At 34.9% G+C, this 21,536-nt stretch overlaps 4 protein-coding genes across 4 annotated transcripts; 1 reads left to right on the top strand and 3 right to left on the bottom strand.

The window, feature by feature from the left end:
* On the bottom strand, positions 1,758-7,979 carry LOC105163485. The gene is made up of 7 exons (XM_011081843.2): positions 7,549-7,979; positions 6,442-6,591; positions 5,900-5,973; positions 4,023-5,798; positions 3,235-3,376; positions 2,423-3,139; positions 1,758-2,027 (listed from the first exon to the last, which is right to left on the bottom strand). Exons 2-7 carry the CDS (start codon positions 6,581-6,583, stop codon positions 2,005-2,007), a joined length of 2,874 nt encoding a protein of 957 aa, XP_011080145.1. The 5' UTR covers positions 6,584-6,591; positions 7,549-7,979; the 3' UTR covers positions 1,758-2,004.
* LOC105163484 (photosystem I reaction center subunit IV B, chloroplastic) lies at positions 11,936-12,864 on the top strand. The gene is made up of 3 exons (XM_011081841.2): positions 11,936-12,311; positions 12,480-12,545; positions 12,650-12,864. The coding sequence occupies exons 1-3, from the start codon at positions 12,060-12,062 to the stop codon at positions 12,752-12,754; spliced, it is 423 nt and encodes a 140-aa protein (XP_011080143.1). The 5' UTR covers positions 11,936-12,059; the 3' UTR covers positions 12,755-12,864.
* On the bottom strand, positions 13,141-16,099 carry LOC105163483 (protein LOW PSII ACCUMULATION 1, chloroplastic). The gene is made up of 4 exons (XM_011081840.2): positions 15,693-16,099; positions 14,125-14,697; positions 13,917-13,967; positions 13,141-13,638 (listed from the first exon to the last, which is right to left on the bottom strand). Exons 1-4 carry the CDS (start codon positions 15,899-15,901, stop codon positions 13,497-13,499), a joined length of 975 nt encoding a protein of 324 aa, XP_011080142.1. The 5' UTR covers positions 15,902-16,099; the 3' UTR covers positions 13,141-13,496.
* LOC105163482 (monothiol glutaredoxin-S10-like) lies at positions 17,904-20,276 on the bottom strand. Its single transcript, XM_011081839.2, has 5 exons — positions 19,867-20,276; positions 19,680-19,753; positions 18,971-19,045; positions 18,356-18,382; positions 17,904-18,238 (listed from the first exon to the last, which is right to left on the bottom strand). The coding sequence occupies exons 1-5, from the start codon at positions 20,136-20,138 to the stop codon at positions 18,162-18,164; spliced, it is 525 nt and encodes a 174-aa protein (XP_011080141.1). The 5' UTR covers positions 20,139-20,276; the 3' UTR covers positions 17,904-18,161.

Genomic DNA, 21,536 nt, shown 5'->3' with positions numbered 1-21,536 from the left:
TCACTGGGTTTAGAATGCTCAAGATGCATGGATTCATTGTTTTAAAAAAAAAACGACAACTTTCTTGTTGGAGCATTGTAGACTTAATTCCTTCTCTTGGCATGAAGACTGAATTGATGAATAATTTATAATTACTATAGCTTGTCGTAGTGATCAACGTGGATTCTATCCATAACAAATGAATCATCCCATGATATTACAACCAATTATTACACAATAATTGGAGAACAAAAAATCTAAAATCTTGACTGGAAAGTGACACCAACGGGTCAACAATTAATACTTACACGGTATGCATATGAGGAGGAGGAGGGTAGAGAAGCAATCCCATATTGCAATAATTTGATCCCCATGTGATCTTCACTTACTATCATTGTCATTTAGCTGTTTCCTCAAGACATCTGAAAGATCTCACTCTCCCATCAACTTGTCCATGTTCTCAATCCCTACCCTACAATTCTATAAAGTTATTTATTTCAAAAGTCACGGTGGCGCAGGTTCTACTTTTGGGTCACGAGATTTTACGGTCTCTGCTTTTGTGATGTAATATTACTACTCAGTGACTGACAGTGTAGTAATTCTTTGGCTGCTTTTTTACTGCCATATGAAGAATAAGAATTTGAGCTTTTTTGTTTGTGACATTTGGGTATATCTCATTGTCGCCTAGCTTTCTTTCTTTTTTTCTTTTTGATATGGTTACTGCCGCTGTCGTTCAAAAGTCACAACTTCATATCCTTTTATTTCAACAAAATCAACTCAAATGAGATATCATTTTGTGCCATATCAAGAAAAAGGGAGATCATTCTGTTGAGATGATTTCTTTTGAATATGTGCTTTATATATCATTTACACTTGCTGTCTGTGTCCTTAATTTATATCTGTTTTTTTTTTTAATAATTACAAATATAATTATAAAAAGCATCAATTTTATTTACACAAACCGTTCATATTTTTAAAAAAATGACACATACACCCTCCAAAACTATCAACATCATTACACAAATTACATTATCTTTTGGTTGAGGTGATTTCTGTAATCTATACTAATATAGAAGAGATTGTCCTTTTCTCTCACAAAAAGACGGTTACAATACCGCAACATCAAATTTATTGTTATAACGATAATACCCCTAAGTGTCTTTTTCTTTATTGCTTTGTTCTATTTTTTTTTTTGAAAATATGATGTGTTGATTTATATATATCTTTTCTTATTCATAATGTATTTTAAGATACGAAATATTATTTGTCACATACACGCATGGACGGCATACCATGATGATAGTTATATAAAAAGTAGGGGTGATTTGTTCAAACCATAATTCAAAGAGTGTAAATATAATTATCTCAAAATATAATAATAATAGTGTTATATTATATTAAAAATGCTAGGTGTAAATAAAATATAATTGATATGATATATTTTCCCAAAATAAAAAAAATAATTTTGATACATCAAAACATATATACGCAAAAGAAATACTTAAAATCATTGCATCAAGGACCTAGTTTTACATTTGGTATTTGTTTGTTCTAATAATATCAATTGGTACATACATGTCTTTAGTATTCGGCTTTTACCTTCTTTTGATAGTAATATAAAATGAGATCACATGTGATTTGGTACTAATTCAAGATGACATATCTTTTGTCTTCTTAGCTGAACCAACAAATAATTCCAAACAAGAAGTTTGCATTTGTCAAACTTCGCAGGGCTAATAAGTTCTAACCAACATTATTTCTCTTTGTATATCAACAAATCTGGCTATTACAATTTATTACTTAACGGACAATGCAGGCAGCAGGTAACACAGACATGACGAGGAAGAGAAGTGTATTATTAATTTAACCCTTTTTAAAAGACCAACTTTCTGCACTACAGTGTCTGAATCCAAAGCCTTATTCCCCAAACCCAAAAACAAAAGATACGCCGTGCAAAGTCACCCCATGACCAGCGCTAGCCCTACAACAAGATGATTAAAACAAGTCTGCTGTCCGACTTTGGATCTACTGAACACAGCGTAGCAGTACTGCACCCACGAAAGTAAAATTATTCGGGTAAAGCAGTCAGTCGATGTCAGGAATCTCACAGTACTAGTGTGTAGGAGAGTCAGTAGGACCATTCTATAATAAATTAAGACAGACACCCCACCCAGATTTGATGTACTTATTTAACATATCCATCTTTATTTGTTTATTTATAATAAGAAGTCATACCCTTCTGGTGCTGGACAAAAAAGGAGAATACAAACAATATATATATAGATACGGATCAGGGATGCATGCCTATGCATATTTCCAACAATTTGCACTCCTGAATAATAGAGATGGGGCGCTGGGATAAAATCATGATACAACAATAACAAAGTTGAGTAAATGAAGATAGGATACAACTAAAAGAATGAAAAGCATTGTCACACTCTACCTGTTGATCCAACCACCACCTCTTGGAGAAGCTCTTCCAGCAACTCTCCTTCAATTTCCATTCCCAAGTTATCGATTTCCAATCTCAAATGATCCATCCACCCTTTGCCCGCCACCTCGTTTCTTACCAATCTCTCCACCACCAGGTTGTTCTCATCCCCGCTGTCGTCTGATACACATTTGACCTTGATAGAAAACCATACATTTATTCGGCCCCACACCTTGTCCACCATTGTCAACGATGCACTGTCCGATGTGTGATTATTGGCCCCGATGCATGGAAGAGCTCGTTGGCCCAAGTCTGACCCATATCCTGCAATATCCACTAAGGCTGTGTTTACACAATCAAACACAAGCTTTCGCATTGATCTCCTTTGCCTCCGCTTGGCCTCATGCAATGTCTCCTTGTCTTTTAAATCAATGTACTTGTCTCTTAACGATGGGTCCAATGGGCTCTCGGGTGAGTGCCATCTTGCCAAAAATGAATCAGATTGCACCTCACCTTGGAGACCAGCGACCGATAATAATGTCTTAACATAGGTATACAAGTTTTGTTCGTCTTCATCTGTTTCTTCGGTGATTAAGCATTCCTTTGCGGGATGTGATGAAGCTGTGTCTATGCACGAATCATCCCATGACAGGGTGCGAGCGATGGATCCTATGGGCGGCGATTTGTCAATCAAGTTTGATCCAGTAGAATCAAGTGGCAACTTAACTCCTGAATTGTTGGTAGGACGAAATTACTTAACACCAAATTAAGAAAAATACTAACCTATATATGCAAGAAAGAGATTCAGGCAACAAGAGTTGTACCTTGTTGGTCAGGCTTGGCATAATGGGGAAACACTTTTGCTGTACGTTCATCCTCTTCAAAATGTTCATCTAAGACAGATATAGGACTTGGCTGTTCACCTTGGTTTCCAGATTCACAAGGATTTGCCATGGCCAATTCAGTCTGCATAGGTCAAAAAGTATAACATAAGTCTGCAGCTTTCTAGTTAATAATATGAATTGGGCCATTAAATTTCAAAGTGAACATTTGACATCCTGCAAACACAAGTTTGTAAAAACATTTACAAAACCCAGCAGGCCATCGACTTCTTATATGCAGAAACTAAACCGAAGGTAGGGGCAAAGTTGATGAAACTAAGCATTAATTTTGAACTCTTCCTTCTTCGTTAAACATATCCTTGTATTGACATTGCTAACTTCCCAAGAAAACACTTTCTAAGCATATGCCTTATATAAGACCCTCAAATTTCATTGTTCATCATCACTTTACAGTATCCATACCCATTCTAATCATTGCACATAGAACACATAACTTACCAAATAACATTTATTTAAGTATTGTATTTAAGATCTAAGAGTAACTCTGAAGGATTAATTAACTTTTTTTGAGAAGCAAAAGAATGTATTGAAGATAACCATGTCAGTAGCTAATGCTTAATTAAGTACCTTCTAATTAGTTAATAAATAGGGAAGAAAGCAACATGAAAGCCTACTAATTGACTAATCACAAAATGGAAGTACACATCAAATAAAAGATGCAAAGGGGTAAGAAAAATCGAAACATTCAGCAAAACATCTAATGAAATTACCTCAGGAGATATCACACCCTGCCTCCCAATTAGATTTGAGAAAGATGCTTTTCTTGATGGCCCCTGCAGACCAGCTGATGCTTGGGCGGACACTTTGTCACTAATATTTGCAGCTCTATCACTGCAAATTTCCTCAGGAAAAGAGTGGAATTCATCTTCAGATACAAGAGATTTATCGGTAACAGGTTTTTTGCTCCTTGAGAAAAACAAACTTGAAACTTTCCCTTTGAACGAGGATTTAACAGTTCTTGCCTTTGCATCCTCCTTGGCAGCTTCTGTTTTCCCATTATCTGACACTGAAACACCCATGTTGAGCCTAGTTTCAAACTCAGTAGAAGATACAGGAACAGATTTTGATCTCATGAGATTCCTTGGTGAACTATCCACATTTTCATCTCTTCTCTGTTCACTAACTAAGAGAGAATATGAATCCTTGGGTTCTTCGTTAGAACTACCTGCTTCTTCTCCAGGTGGTGCTACCTTCTTTGCCTCAGAAAGAGCAAGCATTTCACCCAATGTACTGGAGCCTCTGCGAACATGCCTTTGTTCTTGATAACTCCTATTAGATGCCATCATGGCCCATCTTTCAGAGAGACGTTTCTTTGCTTCTCTACAAACTGACGACTCTGGAGAGTAAGATGCCCGACTAAACGAGGAGGATGAGTAAGGACTACAAAGCCTATTAACATAATCCCAAGAGTGTCTAGATACAGGAGACATGATTTCTGAATCACTGAGATTACCATCTGCATACTCAATTTCTGACTTATTGAATGAACTTTCATCACCTGCATAACCATTGGAGAATACAGAAGAAGTCAAGGTTTCATCTCTCAGGTGCCTGCCAAGTTTTTCACGCATTTGCTGTGTGATAGCCCTTGCAACTTCTCTTGATTCTTGATTCTTATCTTCTCCTGCAAGGCCAAAAGAATCTCCACCTTGTAATCTCTTAGGTGGTTCCGGCTGTGGAGAACTGACAGCATTAATATCATGTGGTTTCCCAGGGCTTGGTTTCAGAACTACTATTCGAGTCGGTTGAGTGGGATTTTCATAAGACTGATAACTTGCAGGAGGGGAACTTCCTGGATGAGTTTTTTCTAACCCATTCAGCTGAAGAAAGGCACCTTTTTTCATTTGATTTCCATCTTTATTCCCAGCTCCAGCAATATTAATGTCTGCAATCTTTGAAGGTCTAAGAACAGTGATTCGCTTTGTCCCCATAGGAGGGGATACAGACTGCTGACTGTAAAGTTGCTGAGAAAATATTGAATTAGGTTCTTGCAGACACTTAAGGAATAAGTCTTTATTGGAATTCAGAACTTCTAATGCATCTTGGAATTGCTTAGATTTACGAAGTCTCTCATCCATAGACAGGCGTTTTGCTTCCACGAACTTCTGACGAACAAGATCCATCTTATTGTCATTTATAGTCTCCTCATATCTTTCCTCATCTTGTGATTTCTGCGATTGCTGCCATATTTCATAAACATCTCTGTATTCATTTGGTTCTACGTGATGAAAGAATCCTTTCTGTTGCTCCCAGCAACTGATAGGGATATCTGAATGACTTCGAGGACGACCTCTAGAATGGCTTCTTTGTGTGGTTGACTCAGCTTCCTGACGTGGGAGGGCATCAAGCCCCATTAATTTGGCAACTAAATTAGGAGGATCACGCCGGGAGTCCACTTCTTTGGACATCTCTTGGGCAATAAGCATTTTCATGGGCGTTCCATTTGATTTTCTGTTTGGAAAACTGCTTTTGAATTCAGGTGCAGTCTGCAAGCCGAGAACATACAAAACAAAATTAATACAAGTGCGAAAAAGCATCTTCCATGCGTTGCTTTAACTCAATGATACAAAGAGTTTGAACATGTTACCACTTTTTCTTCTATTTGGTCACCAGATGAGCTCATCCTTGATACATCTGATCTGCTCCTTGAGAGTAGGGAACCTGTGGATCAGTTCATACAATGTCATTTGACAACCTTGACATCATGGTCAACGTATCAGTAATAACAGGAAAAGAAACCATTCAACATCCCAGCCATGAATAAAGAGAAAAAATTAAGGAAAAAAGTAGGGAACCTATCACAGGAGAGAACACCTTCACAGGCCAAAAAATCATGTAGGGCCTTCAGAACCTCACTGTTTATTTGATGTTCTATATAGTAACCAATAATTTTGGTCCAGAAGCCTTTCACGAAAGAACCATAGTGAACATACTCTTTATCAGAAGAAAAGATGACAAAAAACTCTCATTTATAACCTTCAAAAGCTTGCTCCACATCAAACTCATTTGTTTAATGATATGAAAAAGATCTAATGGCATTCCTACACAGTGCATTGCCTACATTGAAAATCTAATTTGTTGAAGGAAAATGGCAGAATATACTGCAAAAGGAATGGAAGAAATGAGCACCATCTCGATGTGGTTTATCCGCGAGCAGCCTGTTTGTAGACACCCCTACGTTTAACTCGAAAAGGTTCACCATTCTTCCCAAGCATCCTGGATATGTTTTCTTGAAATTGCGATTTTTGTCATTCTGATCAATACCATTCATCTCAATACCTGATAAGGAGCATTCCACGACATAAATTACACATGGAAACATACTGACAAACATGAAATCTGCAACAAGGGATGATAATAAAGAAAAGATAAAAGCCACAAAGAAAGGTAAATTACCGAGATGTAGACTCCAAAAAGATGGAAATTTTGCAGCATTGACGTTGGAAAACAATAACTTTAAATTTTTTTTTCTACAAATTCTCAAAAGAGAGAAAAGAATCACACAAAGATAAATAAACGAGTGAAAGAAGCAAAACAAATGTCCGTACCAAAAGAACTTGAAGCTCCAGAGACCGAAATGAGGGAAGAGAAATGGAGGGGAAGGAGGAGAATGAAAGATGAAAGTATAGTTATAAAGAGTTAAATTTACTACAGAACAAATTGCCTAGATTTATGTGAAAAAGACGGGTGCAGAAAGAATAACTAAGACAATACTTCCCTGCCCCCAATGTCCTGTAAGTCGAAATTTACAGCATATTCCCATGAAATCTCACATCAAAAAGCGACCACTCTCTACACATCCTAGAATGAACTCCAAGTTTCTCAAAAATTACATCAAAATTACAGAATCAAAGCACCAAACGGACACATTTTCGTACAGTTGACAGAAACAAATATTAGAATGATTATCTCTTTACATTTCCAAGTTAATCGCCACTACAGCGCACATTTGAACCTAATCATATACATATGAACAGACAATTATGCATAAACACTAAAATCAGCATACTGCCCACTAAATGAACAGTGGAAGAATAATATTATAGCAAAACGGAATGTTATACTTTAATTTTGTCAGCAAAACAAGCAAACAACAGAAGTAATTACAATAAGAAATTGAATTTTGTTTTATGAAAAAGAGCCATAACTTTATTCAAAAATCATTTCACAGAAAAGCTGCCATCAAAGCAGATCACAAAGAAAATCAAAAAACCATATTCCCCTATAATTTCTTACCTTCGAAAAGCGAGATCGGAGGGCAGTACAAAAAGGCGGAAACCCCAAAAAGGAAACACCACCACAGAAGCTCCGAAAATTATCACCGCACTAAAGGAATAAACTATCAGAGGCAAACTCCAAGAATGCAAGCAGCTCAAGAATCCACAACTTCTTCTGTTCCCTCCACGCGCAAAAACGTGTATTTTAAACAGAAACAGTGTCCGATAGCCCAAGCAAAACACTGCAAACAGTGAAAGAGAAACATCCACCGGAATCCAACATTCCGGCGAAAATGTGGCCGGAGATTCGCCGGAATTTCAAGCAGTTAATATACTAAGAGATACCTTCTTTTGGCTTGCAGTGGAGCTTTGCTTTTTCCTCCTCCACCGACTCTCTGTCGGACTCGACCCGCTTTTGTTTACTCTGCTTTGTTTATCACTTTTGGTTACGTAAATCGTATGAGCTGCAAATTCTCATATATATACATACATATATATATATATTTATTTATTTTTTTAAATCAAAGACTAATTTTAAACAAAAAATTAAATGAATATTGCAATTAAATTGCCGAAGCTCATTTATATGTACGAAATATTAAGAGAGAGCGCCTTTTAATGTATTTTTTATTTTTTTTATGCTTTTTTTTTTCACTTATTAATTTCTATATTTCCTCCATTATTTACATACACTAGAAAAAAAAAATTATTGACTATAATTTAATAGTAATATACTAAAATCGTGATAAATAATTTTCACTTACCATAATTAAATATAATCGATACAAAAATATAGATTTTTGATCGAAAAAAATATTTACCATAACTAAAAGCCGCTCAATATATATGACAAAAAAAAATGCAATTTAGTATTAATTAAATCGAAATCTACAATGAGTTTCTATAAGATTTTCCATAATTATAAATACTTCATCATATTTTGAAAAATTACGAATACTTCTATAATGAATTGTCGTTAATGGTATTTGTTAGACGATCATTAACTTCAGAGATATTTAAAAGTTTTAAATATTGAGAGGTATTTACAGCTAATAGTCCTTATTCTTTGGGTTAATTCTATTTGGCCCCATGAAGTGTATATTCTAGTTAAATGAGAATCCCTGTCATTGTCTTTGAGGATGACATGTTTCTAGTTGTGGTCTAAATATTTTTGGTAGTTGGACTTCAACATCTCTTTGTGCTACTATAAATGTATATTTATACACGCGTTTTAAGAAAAAAAAAATACTCTGTTTTATATAACAGTATTTATTTCCCACATTGACACGATTTTAAACATATATCATACGGTATTTTTTAATAAATAAAAATTAATATACTTATATTAAATTTTTACTAAATAAGCCCGATATTTTTCCCTTAATATTTGCTAAAAGTAATGATTTCAAATTCATGACATCGGATCCATCGGACTTGTTTGAATAATTCTATGCTATAAATAGTTTTAAATTCTTGAATTCTCATTTTAATATATATATATATATACACAATGCATTCACAATTTATCTTTCAAAATTATTTGAATCCAAACCATTACGTCCAATTTATTTGGATAATTCAAATTCAATGAAAATTTAAAATTTAATTCCAAATAATTCGATCCAGATATAGCCCAAATGAACAAGATAAATCAAAATTCAAGAACGATGCTACTTTTATTTATTTATTTATTTATATTTCCACTTTATTATATCTTTTATGGATCTTTTTTCCCATATTGCTCCAAAGATTAGGTCCCAACTCCCATGTACTATGTGTAGTTACAACATACATGACAACTTAATCACTCAACTAATTAGCTACATAATTAAATAATTATTAACAGATGCTGCTAATAAAAGCCAAATAAATAATTTCCCCTGAAAAAATATAAATGCAAATTGCAGTAATCAGTGTGTATTATAATCGACATTTGTCCTTTGACAAACACAATGAGCTGACAACTGGAGAAATGTGTCAAAAAAATAACACATTAGGTAGGGGTGGGGGGTTGGGGTTTCCCTTGCAATTTTATATATTAGTATAGAGTGTAAGGTGGGATTATTTATTTATTTTTTAGATATCTGTAAGGTGGGACTATTGAAAAGGACATTCTTAACCACTGTAATAAACAATTGATTAGAGTAGTGTTCCTATGATTAGCCATATGATGAGGTTTTGGACTTTACTTTCTATGCTTCAAGCTTCCTCCTTGTCCGCACCTCATTTAGGGTTTAATTTTGAATTTTTTTTAGAAAAGTGTAATTTTGTATTTTTAGGAGGAGTTTAAGTGTAATTAACTCTATTTATAATTTTGTCAATAAGTAGTAAAAGATGATATGAGGATACTTATAACATTTAGTTATAAATTATTTAATTTAAATAGTTCAAAATCAAAATCTGTAAAAAATATTTTCTTCTCGTTTCAATTAATAAATATTTATTTTAAACAATTGTAAGTATTTCTATAAGCGAGCTATTTGGATAGATCAATTTTTAACCGTTGATATTGTGACGTTTGACGATGTAACCGGACGGATCCTACCAGGGAGCAAGAGACCCTACCCCCAACCACCATGCCGTTATTAATTTTGCCAAGATATTTGAACAAGGGAGATCATTTATGGAACTTATAGCTTATGCTTGGTATACATTACCTTCTTTCATAGTCACTAGGAGAAACTACAACAACAAAATAAATTAAAAATGAATTAATGTAACTCTAATTTGATTTTTTTTTTCCTCGTGAGATAATTTCATCTGCAATCCTGATCTATGATGTACTTACACAAATCACATATGTCTTTTAAAAAATTACACATACACTCACAAAAAATATCAACACTATTTACCCAAGCCATTTATACTTTTTTGAAAAATTATACGTGCACCTCCCAAAAACATCAATGTTACACTGTCATGAATAATGTATGATTATCCATCACAAATTAAGGGATGTGAAAATAATTATCTTTTGTTAGGTGTGAACTTGTTTTAGTGACCATGTGATGAAAAGGTCACTTTGTGTAAGCTTATGCTTTTTAAGAATGATGAATCAAAGTGACTATCAGAAAAGTGATTATTGGTGAAAATGATATGCGATGATTGTGTATTAATAAAAAGGTTGAGGCAAGAATTGGACTGCTTTTTTAAAGACAATGTTATTTCGTACTAGTGATTCCAATTCAACCACAATTATTTACTAAAATACTACACTCAATAGAGTAGTATTATAAATTTTGAGAAAAGTCAAATCAAAAAATATTTTGAAACTTTCTAAAGACAAAAACTGCTTAAATACTTTGATTATTTTTCTGATATATGTGCATGTAATATGTCACTTCAATAAAACAAAATTAAATACAAATTTAATCAAAGTTCTCTAAAAAGATATATACTTGCACCAGACCCTCAAGCCACAAGTCGAGCTGTAAGCTTAGGTTTTGAACGATTTCCCCCCGAAATATGAGAAATAAGCAAAAAGAGTATTGTGAAAAAAAATAATAGCAAATTACTCCATGTATTTTAAAAAATAAAACAGATTACCCCTATCTAAACCATTAGTTTATTTTATTTTTCAAAATATAGGAAGATAATTTATTATGTTTTAAATAATATATATATATATATATATATATATATTGGTCATTTCACATAAGTAAATTACATTTAACCCTATGTTCTTCCCCACTTCCAATATGAAACGGTAAGTTTATACCATACCCTTCGGCATACGCAGTCTTCAATTGCTATGTCGGAAGGTGGTTATTTACATTCTCTGTAACTTTACAAAGTCAAACTTAAGTGGTATTTGAACATTAATTTTTCATCCCCAAAATTAATTTTGAGGAATTAAACATACCAAAATCATAAAAACTTTACATAAATTAAACTATCTGCAAATGATTTTAAGTTTGAACCACCTTAAATCAAACACTAAACACCCTTACATTGCGTTTGGGATGTTTGAGATCATGTTAAAAAGTAAGTAAAAACTTGAATAGAGTGTTCAGTCAGACTCCAAATGCACAACTGAATTCTATGAAACTATGAATGAATTTTACAAATTTTCAAAGAAAAGCTGAAGATATAAGAAACAATATTTAATCTCTAATTGCTTAGTTTATAAAATGCACAACATTAATACTTGACTAGGGAAATAACAATTTTGCCCCTTTTTTTTTTCCCTATCTTAATTTCCTCTAAAATTGGCAAGTCATTATAGGAAGTGTAGGGTTTGTGAAAAAAGAAAAGGCCAAGAAACTATAGGAGAAAACAAAAAAGAAAAAAGAATAAAAGAGTAGAGATGAGATTATCCGAAAGAAGGGGATATGGTAGCCAAGTGGCAGTTTCTAAATGGCTAAACCAACATCATGGCTTTCTCAGTGTCATCCCAGTCCAGGAAAAAGATATCCCCTCAACTCAAAGCCTCTCAAAATCTTCTCACTTTGTTTAATTTTATCTCTTTTCTACATCGAATAAGTTCTGTATAATCACAGGGAATTTGAGAGTGAAATTTAGAGAGAGAGCATGGCAACAAGCAGCATGGCATCTGCTGCATGTGGATTTGTGGTGGCACCAAATGTCACCTCCAGCACAAGCACCACTAAGAGTAGCATGCTATTCTTCTCTCCCAAGAACAACAGATATTCTAGGCTGGTGGTCCGGGCAGCGGAGGAGGCGGCGACACCGGCACCAGCGGCCGCCACCACCGAAGCACCGGCTGGCGAAGCCCCTAAAGTAGCCAAGCCACCACCGATTGGACCCCCAAGAGGCTCAAAGGTAGGTAACAATTTTCAAGGTCTTTGTTCTTGAAGAATATCGAAAAGAAAATTCACTGTATGAATGAAGTTCAATGATAAATTCATCTATGGTGCTATTAGCTAAAGGCAACAGCTTGTTAACTAATATTGGTTTCTAATGACTTGATGTGGTCGACATGTGGATCAGGTAAGAATTCTGAGGAAGGAGTCATACTGGTACAAGGGAGTAGGTTCAGTTGTTGCTGTTGACCAGGTGAGACACACACTCTCACATATAGGCTCTTGTGCAAATTTTTTCACATAATTTCGTTGATGTATGTATTTATACTGAGTGTATATATCTCTGTGAGTGGGCAGGATCCCAAGACTCGCTACCCAGTGGTTGTGCGGTTCAACAAAGTGAATTATGCTAATGTATCTACAAACAACTACGCATTGGATGAAGTAGAAGTGGTGGCATGAGCCTCTATGCTCTGTTTTTAAATGTTTGATCTCTTTTAGCTATACACCTTGTGTATAGTATGAATATCTGTATCATACATTTTGCAATCAATGGGCTATGCTTTTATATATCTTCCTCTGCTGTTTTACTATTTAATGGCTTTCCAGAACTTGCAACTCATAACAAGATGAATAAAAGGATGAAAGTATCAAAATTTCACACTAATTGACATTAAGCGGAAGATGGATGGAAGAAATTCCGCAAACAAAATTAAATGAGAAGTTAAAGGTCCAGCATATACACTACCTCAGGGCCGAGTGCCAACCTGCTCAAAGTTCCAAATTTAAGATCGTTCCAGCAAGTACTTAGTGTATGTGCACTGGAAGCATTGAGAAAACATGCAACGTGAGAATTAAGCAAAAGATAATTTCTTTTAGGCATATGCAGATTAAATGCATAGTATTCGGGCCACATCTTTTACAGGATAAAGGGGGCAAGATGTTAAGAAACAACACACGCGGCAACTAGTTACTTTAAAGAAAAACCAGGAGCAATGAGAGAAAACCGTGTTGCTGATTAATGGAGGGATCGTAACTGAGATCTAAGTAAATTACATGACGTATTGGGTTGGGGGAGGGGTGGAGTTGTGCTCTATGATGTGATATGAGTGAATGTTTCCAAAGCTCTTTGATGCAGAGCTAGCGACAGAGTTAATTCGCAGAAATTCAACTTTCATATATCAGGAGAGGAGAGTTCCAATGCTTATAACACTCTTCCATCCATGCCATCAAGAAGACCAGACCATATCCCCTTTACTGGTGGTAATTGCACAACAAAGGCATTCCAAGGTGGATAACCAACGCCACTACCCCGAACTCGACCATCCATGCGGAGAGACAAATACCTTCATGTGAAAATGGAGACATAAAATTTCTTCACCAGACATTCTTAAATACTTTGTAAATCTTTCCTACACAGTGAGAGCTAGATGGCTAATCATGTACTGATAACCAATTTCAGTTATTCAAAAGTTCCCCATTGGAGATGCGACCGTTATAAAGTTTTGTAAAGAGACAGAAATTAACATTGAATAAGTAAATTAAGTGACAGAGATGCATGATTTAATATAAGATGATGCAACTAAGAACCATGTGATATTTGAGCAAAATTAAGGATACTCACACTGGAGATTCAGTAGAAATGTTAGCCAGCTTCTTTTGTTCATCCATCCACCTGTTTTCAGTTAGTACAACAAAAGAAGAAATCTCATAATCTTTTTCATTTCCTTTTCTGAATATGTGATGATGACAACTGGAAAATCAACAACTGGATAGGGAAAAGTGTACGGAATTTCCATCTTTGTCATCCACATAATTACAGGTTAACTTACTTGGTCCACTCAGCAGCATAAACAGGAGCCAGCTGCCATAGCCTTTTCCTTTTTGCATTAATCTCATTTCCCTCTTCTGTTTCTTCGAACTGAAAGGTAGGAGAATTTCCATCTGTAGTAAATGGTACAACAAGCACCCCTCTTTCCAGAAGACGCTCAGAGAAAGGTTGACTGAGTTTGAAGGACTCCTCAATGAAAGCTGCAGGACCAGCCAGGATAACAAGGCGAGCAATTCCCCTAAAAGCACTAAGAGGAAGAATCCTCTTCTCATCTACACGAAGCTTAAGATTTGAGAGACTTTCTTCCCTTGAAAGTCTGGCCACCTGCGCATTTTTAGCGTTATTCTCCCGGTAATAAAGAAATGCGAAAACAGAGACTGCTGCTAAATCTATGCCTAGACCCTTGAGGATTTCAGGAGCTTCAGCTGCTCTTGATGAATTCGCCAGGGCACCAAGTAGTTGTGTGAAGGCTATGAATCCTCCAAGGGAACCACTTGCAACAAAAGCAAGATAAAAGAACATTCGAACAGAGCGAAAGGGAGAGAGAACTTCACTTCGTATTTTGGCTGTAGAACTGAATAACAAATAAAACAATGATTAGAAGGAGGCTTCACTTGTTAAAGAGAACCCGAGCACAGAAGCATTTGGACAGGAAGAGAAGAGGTCAGCTAATATTCTTGTTTAACTTCTCAGAATGATCTGAAGCAGATACAAAAAACCGAGACATCTTAAAAAGTAGCCGTCATGTAATTTTAACAACTATGCTACTTGGTGAATGCATAAAGTGAAAAAAAGGAACAGGGGGGGGGGGGGGGTATGCAGCTATTATTGAAAGTTTACAATCGGCACTTTAATACAACAGATCTTGGTATGAACCTCCCACATGATGGTAAATAGTATTGACATTTGGTTTCAGTCGTATGATCTACATTCTGTTTGTCCTATACTATGACTAGAAATGTACATCAACAAAATAAATGATAGAGAAATTGGTCGAGTTACAGTTCTGCACAAGGGAAGAAGATTCAATAGTGCAAGAGAAACTTCAACTGAACATTTTAAAGCTTCAAATTTCATCGAGATAAGAAGAAACAGAAACCTAAAGCATACAATACAAAATTACACTTTCGCGAAGCCATTATTTTTGTCTATCCAACTTTACCTTATGAAAAGTACAAGATGCAAAAAATCGTTCACACCATTCATTTATATAAAAATATACCAATCAAACCAAATGTAACTTAAGTATTTAACCAATCAACAAAAATTGCCAAAAATCATAATGTGGTATTAATCTCATAAGAACAACTTATTTGGCGGAAAAACTTCTTGAAGAATTAGATTTGCAGTACGTTTAAACGGAACAAAACGGAAAAAGCATCCCAACTACACAGCTTAATTATGTTCTGTTTCTGTGCTGAAAACCGCACACAGGTAGCTGAATAATCAGATAGCACGCGATTGAAGAATCCAAATAAAAGAAACTGCACCAATTAGCAAATAATGCCGGTCTTCTGTCAAAAAACATCACTAGTTTGAATTGATATAAGAGTTGAAAAAATAAGGGACCTGATCTCCGACGGAGAGGGTCCATTGGATGCGAAGCAGGTGATGGTGGTTGAAGCTCGACTTTTCCGGCGTCGCACGGAGTTGACACCGGTTACCGCGAAGTTGTGCCTAAGGCCATTGATTTGGCGGGAAAAACCGAGGCGTTTAACGGTGCGGCTGCAACTGGGGCAGTCAATTATAACAGTGGAGAGCCACGCCACCGCGGCCATGGCAGGGCAACCGCCAAGCAGCAGCAGCAGAGGGTGGTGGTGGTGGTGGTTACAGCTGTCCAAAGTGTTTGCAGCCTATAATTTGAGGCTGTTATTCATGGGTTGGAAATTCGAGTTTCGGGGTTTTCTTTTCTGGATGATCTCTATGCAGCCACGCTCTATCTCAATTCATTTTTTCTTTTTGATTTGGAGTCATGGTTCTAAATTTGAAATAATTAAAAAATAATTTTGAATTCTTTCATTCTTTTTTTTTTAAAAATTAATATTTTTCAAATTTAGATTTTAGAATAAAACGATGTTGATTTTTTTAAAATTTGAAATCCATAATAATAGGCAAATGAGGAGTTTAGGCGACTCATAAGCCCTAATGCCCATTTTACTAATGAAACGCCTAATGCAAAATTGTGTGGTTCCTCCATATAGGAACAAAGTTAGAGCATACAATAATTACATAACGGGATAATGAACATGTCATAAAAAGTCACATCATTTAACGTCATCTGTAGGAATGAGGCTATGAACTCGTCCCAAACTCTTCATTTGGGAACTAATGGTGTAGAGGGCACTATAATAAGACAAAATCGTGTTGTTCGATCTAACATATTGTTCTCTCTATATGATCGAAGCTATAACGGACAATATATATATATATATATATCAATCCAAATATAATAAGATGGATTAATTCCTCTTATGTTTCATTTAAATTTAGAAATAGAACCGCGAGAAAGAAATGAAAATTAAAACAAAAATTCGATATTAATTGCCAACCAAATGTGTTTCTATACTAGGAATAACAATGGGTTCGAGTTAAATTCCAAACCTAACATATTATCGAGCCTTGAAATGAATCTCAAATTTAATTTTTGAATTTGAATTTGATCTGATTAAAATGTCTTTTAAATTTATTTATCGTGTAATATTATATATGCTATATAAAAAAATAAAGTAGTAAATATGTTCGAAATTCTTAATATTTTTAGAAACTAAAACATGCACTTATAATTTAGTGAACTGTTAACTATTTATTAATAGTATAATTTTTCTCATGTTCAAAAAATACAGTGATGTTATTTATTAAAATTACAAAAAAATACTTATAAAATTAAAAAACGGGTCTATTATGTCTTACTAGTCCAATCCACAAAAGACTTAGGGATTACACCGTCCTCTCTTATTAGTTTGGTATAATTACGCACAAATATTTTATAATTTAAAAAATTATATCCAAAATTCTAAATGTATTTTCGTCCAATAAATAAATCCCTCCGTTGATAAAAATATTAGCAAACAAAATGGATGAAAATCTATATTTAATCCGACTGATTACTATCTTATTGCAGCAGATAAATTTTTTATGACCAACACCCTTATACATCTTCAAATGTTAATGCATGTGAAGAGATACATCTTCACCTTTACATAGATAGTTTGATCAGAAAAGATTTGTTTGACCTGCAACAAGTCAATAATAAATCATCAGGTAAATATGAATTTCCATTCAACTTTTTGACGGATATCGGCACATTCCATAAATTTTGACCAACAAAAGAATCTACTTATTGAACGGACACATACGTCTGGAATACTAGATATAATTTCTTAAATCACAAAAGATTTACATGTTATTATACAAACCTTATCGAAGTTTTCCAAAAACCTATTCAAGTATGAACCGGGTCTTGAGTCCATAAACCCATTTCAAACCGAACCGTCCAATTACACTACCTATCCCAGTGACAAAACAGAAGAGCATACAAAACTAGGAAACTATTTATCCATTGGTCCAAATAATATTAAAACTAAGCAAAATTACGTTTTTGATCCATAACTTAGGTTGTTAGCACTTTTGGTCCTCCAACTTACTCTATTTACACATTTACTCCTTTTTCTTGACGACTTTGGTGTTGAACATCTCACATCTGGTACTTTTTTGACAAATTTAATCCTATGTTGACAATTTTGTCCTTTTTCACACTGTAATAGATCGCATTAATTCTCATAAATCAACACAAAGACATGGAAGAATTCTGCATTATAACACCACAGAATCAGTGTGTTCACCGAGATACGCTCACTCGTACAAGAAGCAAATACAAATCGATGCAGAAACCGATGACGTATTTTTATTAACTCGACAAGATATACATGGATATATGTAAATGTATATAAACGAGGAGAAAGGTTGCATATCTCGTAGTAGTCTGAAATAATCGGTGTAGAAGTGGCGCAATATCAACTGATAATAGCACTCAAAAGTCTAGCTCTCTGATTTCACAGCTCCAGCCTCTGAAAGCAACGATTCAAGTTTCCCTTGTTGATGTAGCTTCACAGTATCTGTACCAAAAACATAAGAATCATGAGGGTAATGTTCGTTTTTCAAAGAAGACGGGCTAGAATGTTTTGCCACAATAGAACTCTTGAGGACGAGGATAATGTTCTTAAAAGCAGTACCTGAACAACCACCAATATGCTTGCTGCCTGTCGTGAAAATCCAATATTAGCTGAAGTCCGATTTTAATTAATATACTATAAAATGAGTATTATGTAATAGTGCAACTATAAATAAGAAACTGATTATGAACCAGCAATATGGTATTCCTACATCCTACATAAGCGTCGTTAGTTTGACCTGATATGAAACTTTAGGTGAGAGTTCAACTAGCTTTGGTCGTAAATGTACACATAAAACTATGCTGTTGTAATAGTTAGTGGTGTCCCATCATTGTTTTAAATGACAAATTATTTTTAGGAAATGGAGTATATTCTGGAACATCCCGTAAAGGAACAAGAGCAATGCAGCATCCGGGACAGAGTGTTTGAGTGAGTATTCCTCTATCGAAAAACTTGATATTCCTATTTTTATCAAAATTAATCTTCCATTAATCAGTGTCACGAATGATGTGTAGAGAGATGTTGGTCCAGCCTGCACTTCCTTTTGTGAACATGTCTACTAGCCGGTGTCAAGCATAAAAGCACAAGCAGCTTTATGTTGCAAATCCAACACGAACATCTGAAGCTTTATTGTAGATACATAAATGAAATAGAACCACAAAGCATGTTCTTTACCTATGAAAACATTGGGAACGGTACGTTGTCCAGTGAGCGACTCCAAAGTCTTCTGCAGTTCTGATCCTTGAGAACCTGAAAACGAGAGAGGTTTCATGTAAAAGATACTAAATTAAATTCACCATTCTTTTCCACAACATTACTCTCTTTCAAGCATCTCGTTATTTTTAACTCTAACACTGACCATATCGAACGCAGGATCAATTCAGTGATGCTTTAATGTTCCACTTTGTATAAACAAAGCAATCCTCCAAAACAGACGTTGTCAGCTAAATTGATAAGTACAAATTGTCTTTTAAGCTTCGGATTACAACTAACTTGTAATCTTCCTCACGTGCAAAAGAACACCAAAGAGGTCATAGAATCGATCGATATATCAAACATCTCGGATAATACTATTTGCTAACTAAATATTGCATCCCTTTCCCAATAGGAAATATCTTAGAATCTAGACGGCAACAATTGTTCATTGATAACTCAAGTTTTCAACTATTCTCAAGAACCATCACCAACATTCTTTCTTTGGCAAGCAATAAGGACATCAAAAAGCCAACACACGATTAGCGCAGTTGTTTTCTCTTGATGAATGTTCTACAATCATATAATTTCCGACCACCAATATACACATATTCTTCTCCCAATCAACAAATATGTCAGGTTGCACAACCAAACCTATGACCAAGAAAGCAAAACACGGATTAAAACATACCTAATTGGTCCAATTCAACAACATGCGGGTTCACACCAAGTCTCTTGAACAAGGATTTCACCTCCGAGGAGTACCTAAAACCAACAGAAATTCAAGAAACCCACAACACAACCACACAATCCAATCATCAAACACCCAACAATCATTCAACAAAACAGAGCAAATAAACTGTCCATAGAACACTCACGAACACCATGTTTTGGAGTAAACCACAACCGGGTTTTCACCAATAGTCTTCTTAACATCCTCTTCCAATCCGGACCCGGATGAATCCGAGCACATGGCCCGAATCCTTACCAGACCCACATTCCTTCTTCCAGTGTAATAAACCGAAAAACGTTTGGGCGCGAAAGAAACAGAGGAAATTTGTGTGCGGAGAAGAGAAGAAGAATGAGGGGGGAGAGAAACGGATTCAAAGCTCCTAATCGTTAAGCGAGACGTGGCCGCCATGGATGCCATTACCAAGAAACGGTGCTGAATTTCGAAGCCCTTTTTCCGCTTGCCTTCTCGGGGGTTTTCTTTTCCGGCCAGTTCAATTATTGAAGTGTAGTGTGGGGTTTAAACTTTAACGTTAGTCTGGCGTGTAAGAATTAAGAAAGTTAGCGAAATTTGGTGGGAGTACTTATCAAGAAAAAAATAAACAGAACCAATGATTAATTAAAATTAATTGTGGCAGATTTTAACTTTTATTCTACTCTCATAAAATTTAGTATAATTACACATAAAATTCTTATAATTTAAGACATTATATCTAGCATACTTAAAGTTTGTTCTGTCTAACAAATAAGTCTCCCTATTTTCTGATATTAACAAAAAATTCTATATCCCTCAATTGACTTATTACTGATTTATCGCAAATCAGATAAATTTTTTTATGATCAAGTTACTCTCATACTTCTTTATGTGTTAATACATATTAAAGATATATCTTAACAATTATAAAGGTAATTTAATCAATTTTTTTTTTAATTTGTAATGAGTACAAAGGCAAGAATTTAGTTTAAGTAAGATTAGAGCTGCGTGTTTAAATTGTTCCCATTGACAACAATGGCAAGTCTCTCAGCCCAAACTCCTCGGCCCATAATATGCAGTTATAGGCTCAAAATCTATTCTGGACTACATATATTCTACCATGGGCTACATCAGCCCTTCACAAGTAAGAAAATTGGCCCTTTACTTTTCCAAAATGGACCCAATAATATTTGTTACAATTACAGGTGTCCCAAAACTCATTCTTAGTCAAGCCCAAAAGACGTGTCGAATCTATTTAAATATAAACCATAATATAATTATGAGAAATAGTTTCTATCTGTTTCATATGTTAGTGGGACTATGGTGATATGTTTATCATATGTGGGTACTAAAGAACTGAGATCATCATAATTAAATAGATTGATTGATATTGATATAAGGAAGTGTTCTATATCGATTCCTGATGTAGAGATTGTGCGATTTATATAAGTTTTAAGGCATCATTTTCCTAACGAGGCGCTTTAATATAATAAAACCGTACAACTCCTTCTTATAGAACTGAAGTCAAAGCGAACAATAACCCATTAGAGAATTGGTTGTGGGTAAAACGTCCTCTCTTGGAGAGACGCATTAGGACAAAACTGCACAATGGGACACTGAAGGATTTGTAAGCCACATTGAAAATGTTTTTTATCATCCCTTTTATTTTTTGCCATTAAAAGAAAGAAAAAGACAAAAGTGAAGAGAAAATTTTGAACTTTTTCCTATGTTAATATCTTGAATTTTGGCTAGTTTTAAAAAAAATCAGACAATCAATTATACAGGAGCAAACATGTCAGAAACATATTGAAAAATGGCATTTAAGGTGCTGCTTTCCCCATCTGG

The sequence above is a fragment of the Sesamum indicum genome, linkage group LG6 (genome assembly GCF_000512975.1).
Source record: "Sesamum indicum cultivar Zhongzhi No. 13 linkage group LG6, S_indicum_v1.0, whole genome shotgun sequence".
Classification (NCBI taxonomy): Eukaryota; Viridiplantae; Streptophyta; class Magnoliopsida; order Lamiales; family Pedaliaceae; genus Sesamum; species Sesamum indicum.
This window is presented reverse-complemented; position numbering and strand designations above follow the sequence as displayed.

What these genes read in the sequence shown, in the direction of transcription:
- LOC105163483 (XM_011081840.2), bottom strand. Translation starts at nt 15,901, where the DNA reads ATGGCCGCGGTGGCGTGGCTCTCCACTGTTATAATTGACTGCCCCAGT. An exon ending in CCCTCTCCGTCGGAGATCAG is followed by an intron (nt 14,698 to 15,692) that starts GTCCCTTATTTT and finishes TTTGTTATTCAG; the next exon opens with TTCTACAGCCAAAATACGAA. An exon ending in TATGCTGCTGAGTGGACCAA is followed by an intron (nt 13,968 to 14,124) that starts GTAAGTTAACCT and finishes AACTGAAAACAG; the next exon opens with GTGGATGGATGAACAAAAGA.
- LOC105163485 (XM_011081843.2), bottom strand. Translation starts at nt 6,583, where the DNA reads ATGAATGGTATTGATCAGAATGACAAAAATCGCAATTTCAAGAAAACA. An exon ending in ACCAAATAGAAGAAAAAGTG is followed by an intron (nt 5,799 to 5,899) that starts GTAACATGTTCA and finishes CTCGGCTTGCAG; the next exon opens with ACTGCACCTGAATTCAAAAG. An exon ending in TGCCAAGCCTGACCAACAAG is followed by an intron (nt 3,140 to 3,234) that starts GTACAACTCTTG and finishes CCAACAATTCAG; the next exon opens with GAGTTAAGTTGCCACTTGAT.
- LOC105163484 (XM_011081841.2), top strand. Translation starts at nt 12,060, where the DNA reads ATGGCAACAAGCAGCATGGCATCTGCTGCATGTGGATTTGTGGTGGCA. An exon ending in GACCCCCAAGAGGCTCAAAG is followed by an intron (nt 12,312 to 12,479) that starts GTAGGTAACAAT and finishes CATGTGGATCAG; the next exon opens with GTAAGAATTCTGAGGAAGGA. An exon ending in CAGTTGTTGCTGTTGACCAG is followed by an intron (nt 12,546 to 12,649) that starts GTGAGACACACA and finishes GTGAGTGGGCAG; the next exon opens with GATCCCAAGACTCGCTACCC.
- LOC105163482 (XM_011081839.2), bottom strand. Translation starts at nt 20,138, where the DNA reads ATGGCATCCATGGCGGCCACGTCTCGCTTAACGATTAGGAGCTTTGAA. An exon ending in TGTTGAATTGGACCAATTAG is followed by an intron (nt 19,046 to 19,679) that starts GTATGTTTTAAT and finishes TCTCGTTTTCAG; the next exon opens with GTTCTCAAGGATCAGAACTG. An exon ending in CGTTCCCAATGTTTTCATAG is followed by an intron (nt 18,383 to 18,970) that starts GTAAAGAACATG and finishes TTTTCACGACAG; the next exon opens with GCAGCAAGCATATTGGTGGT.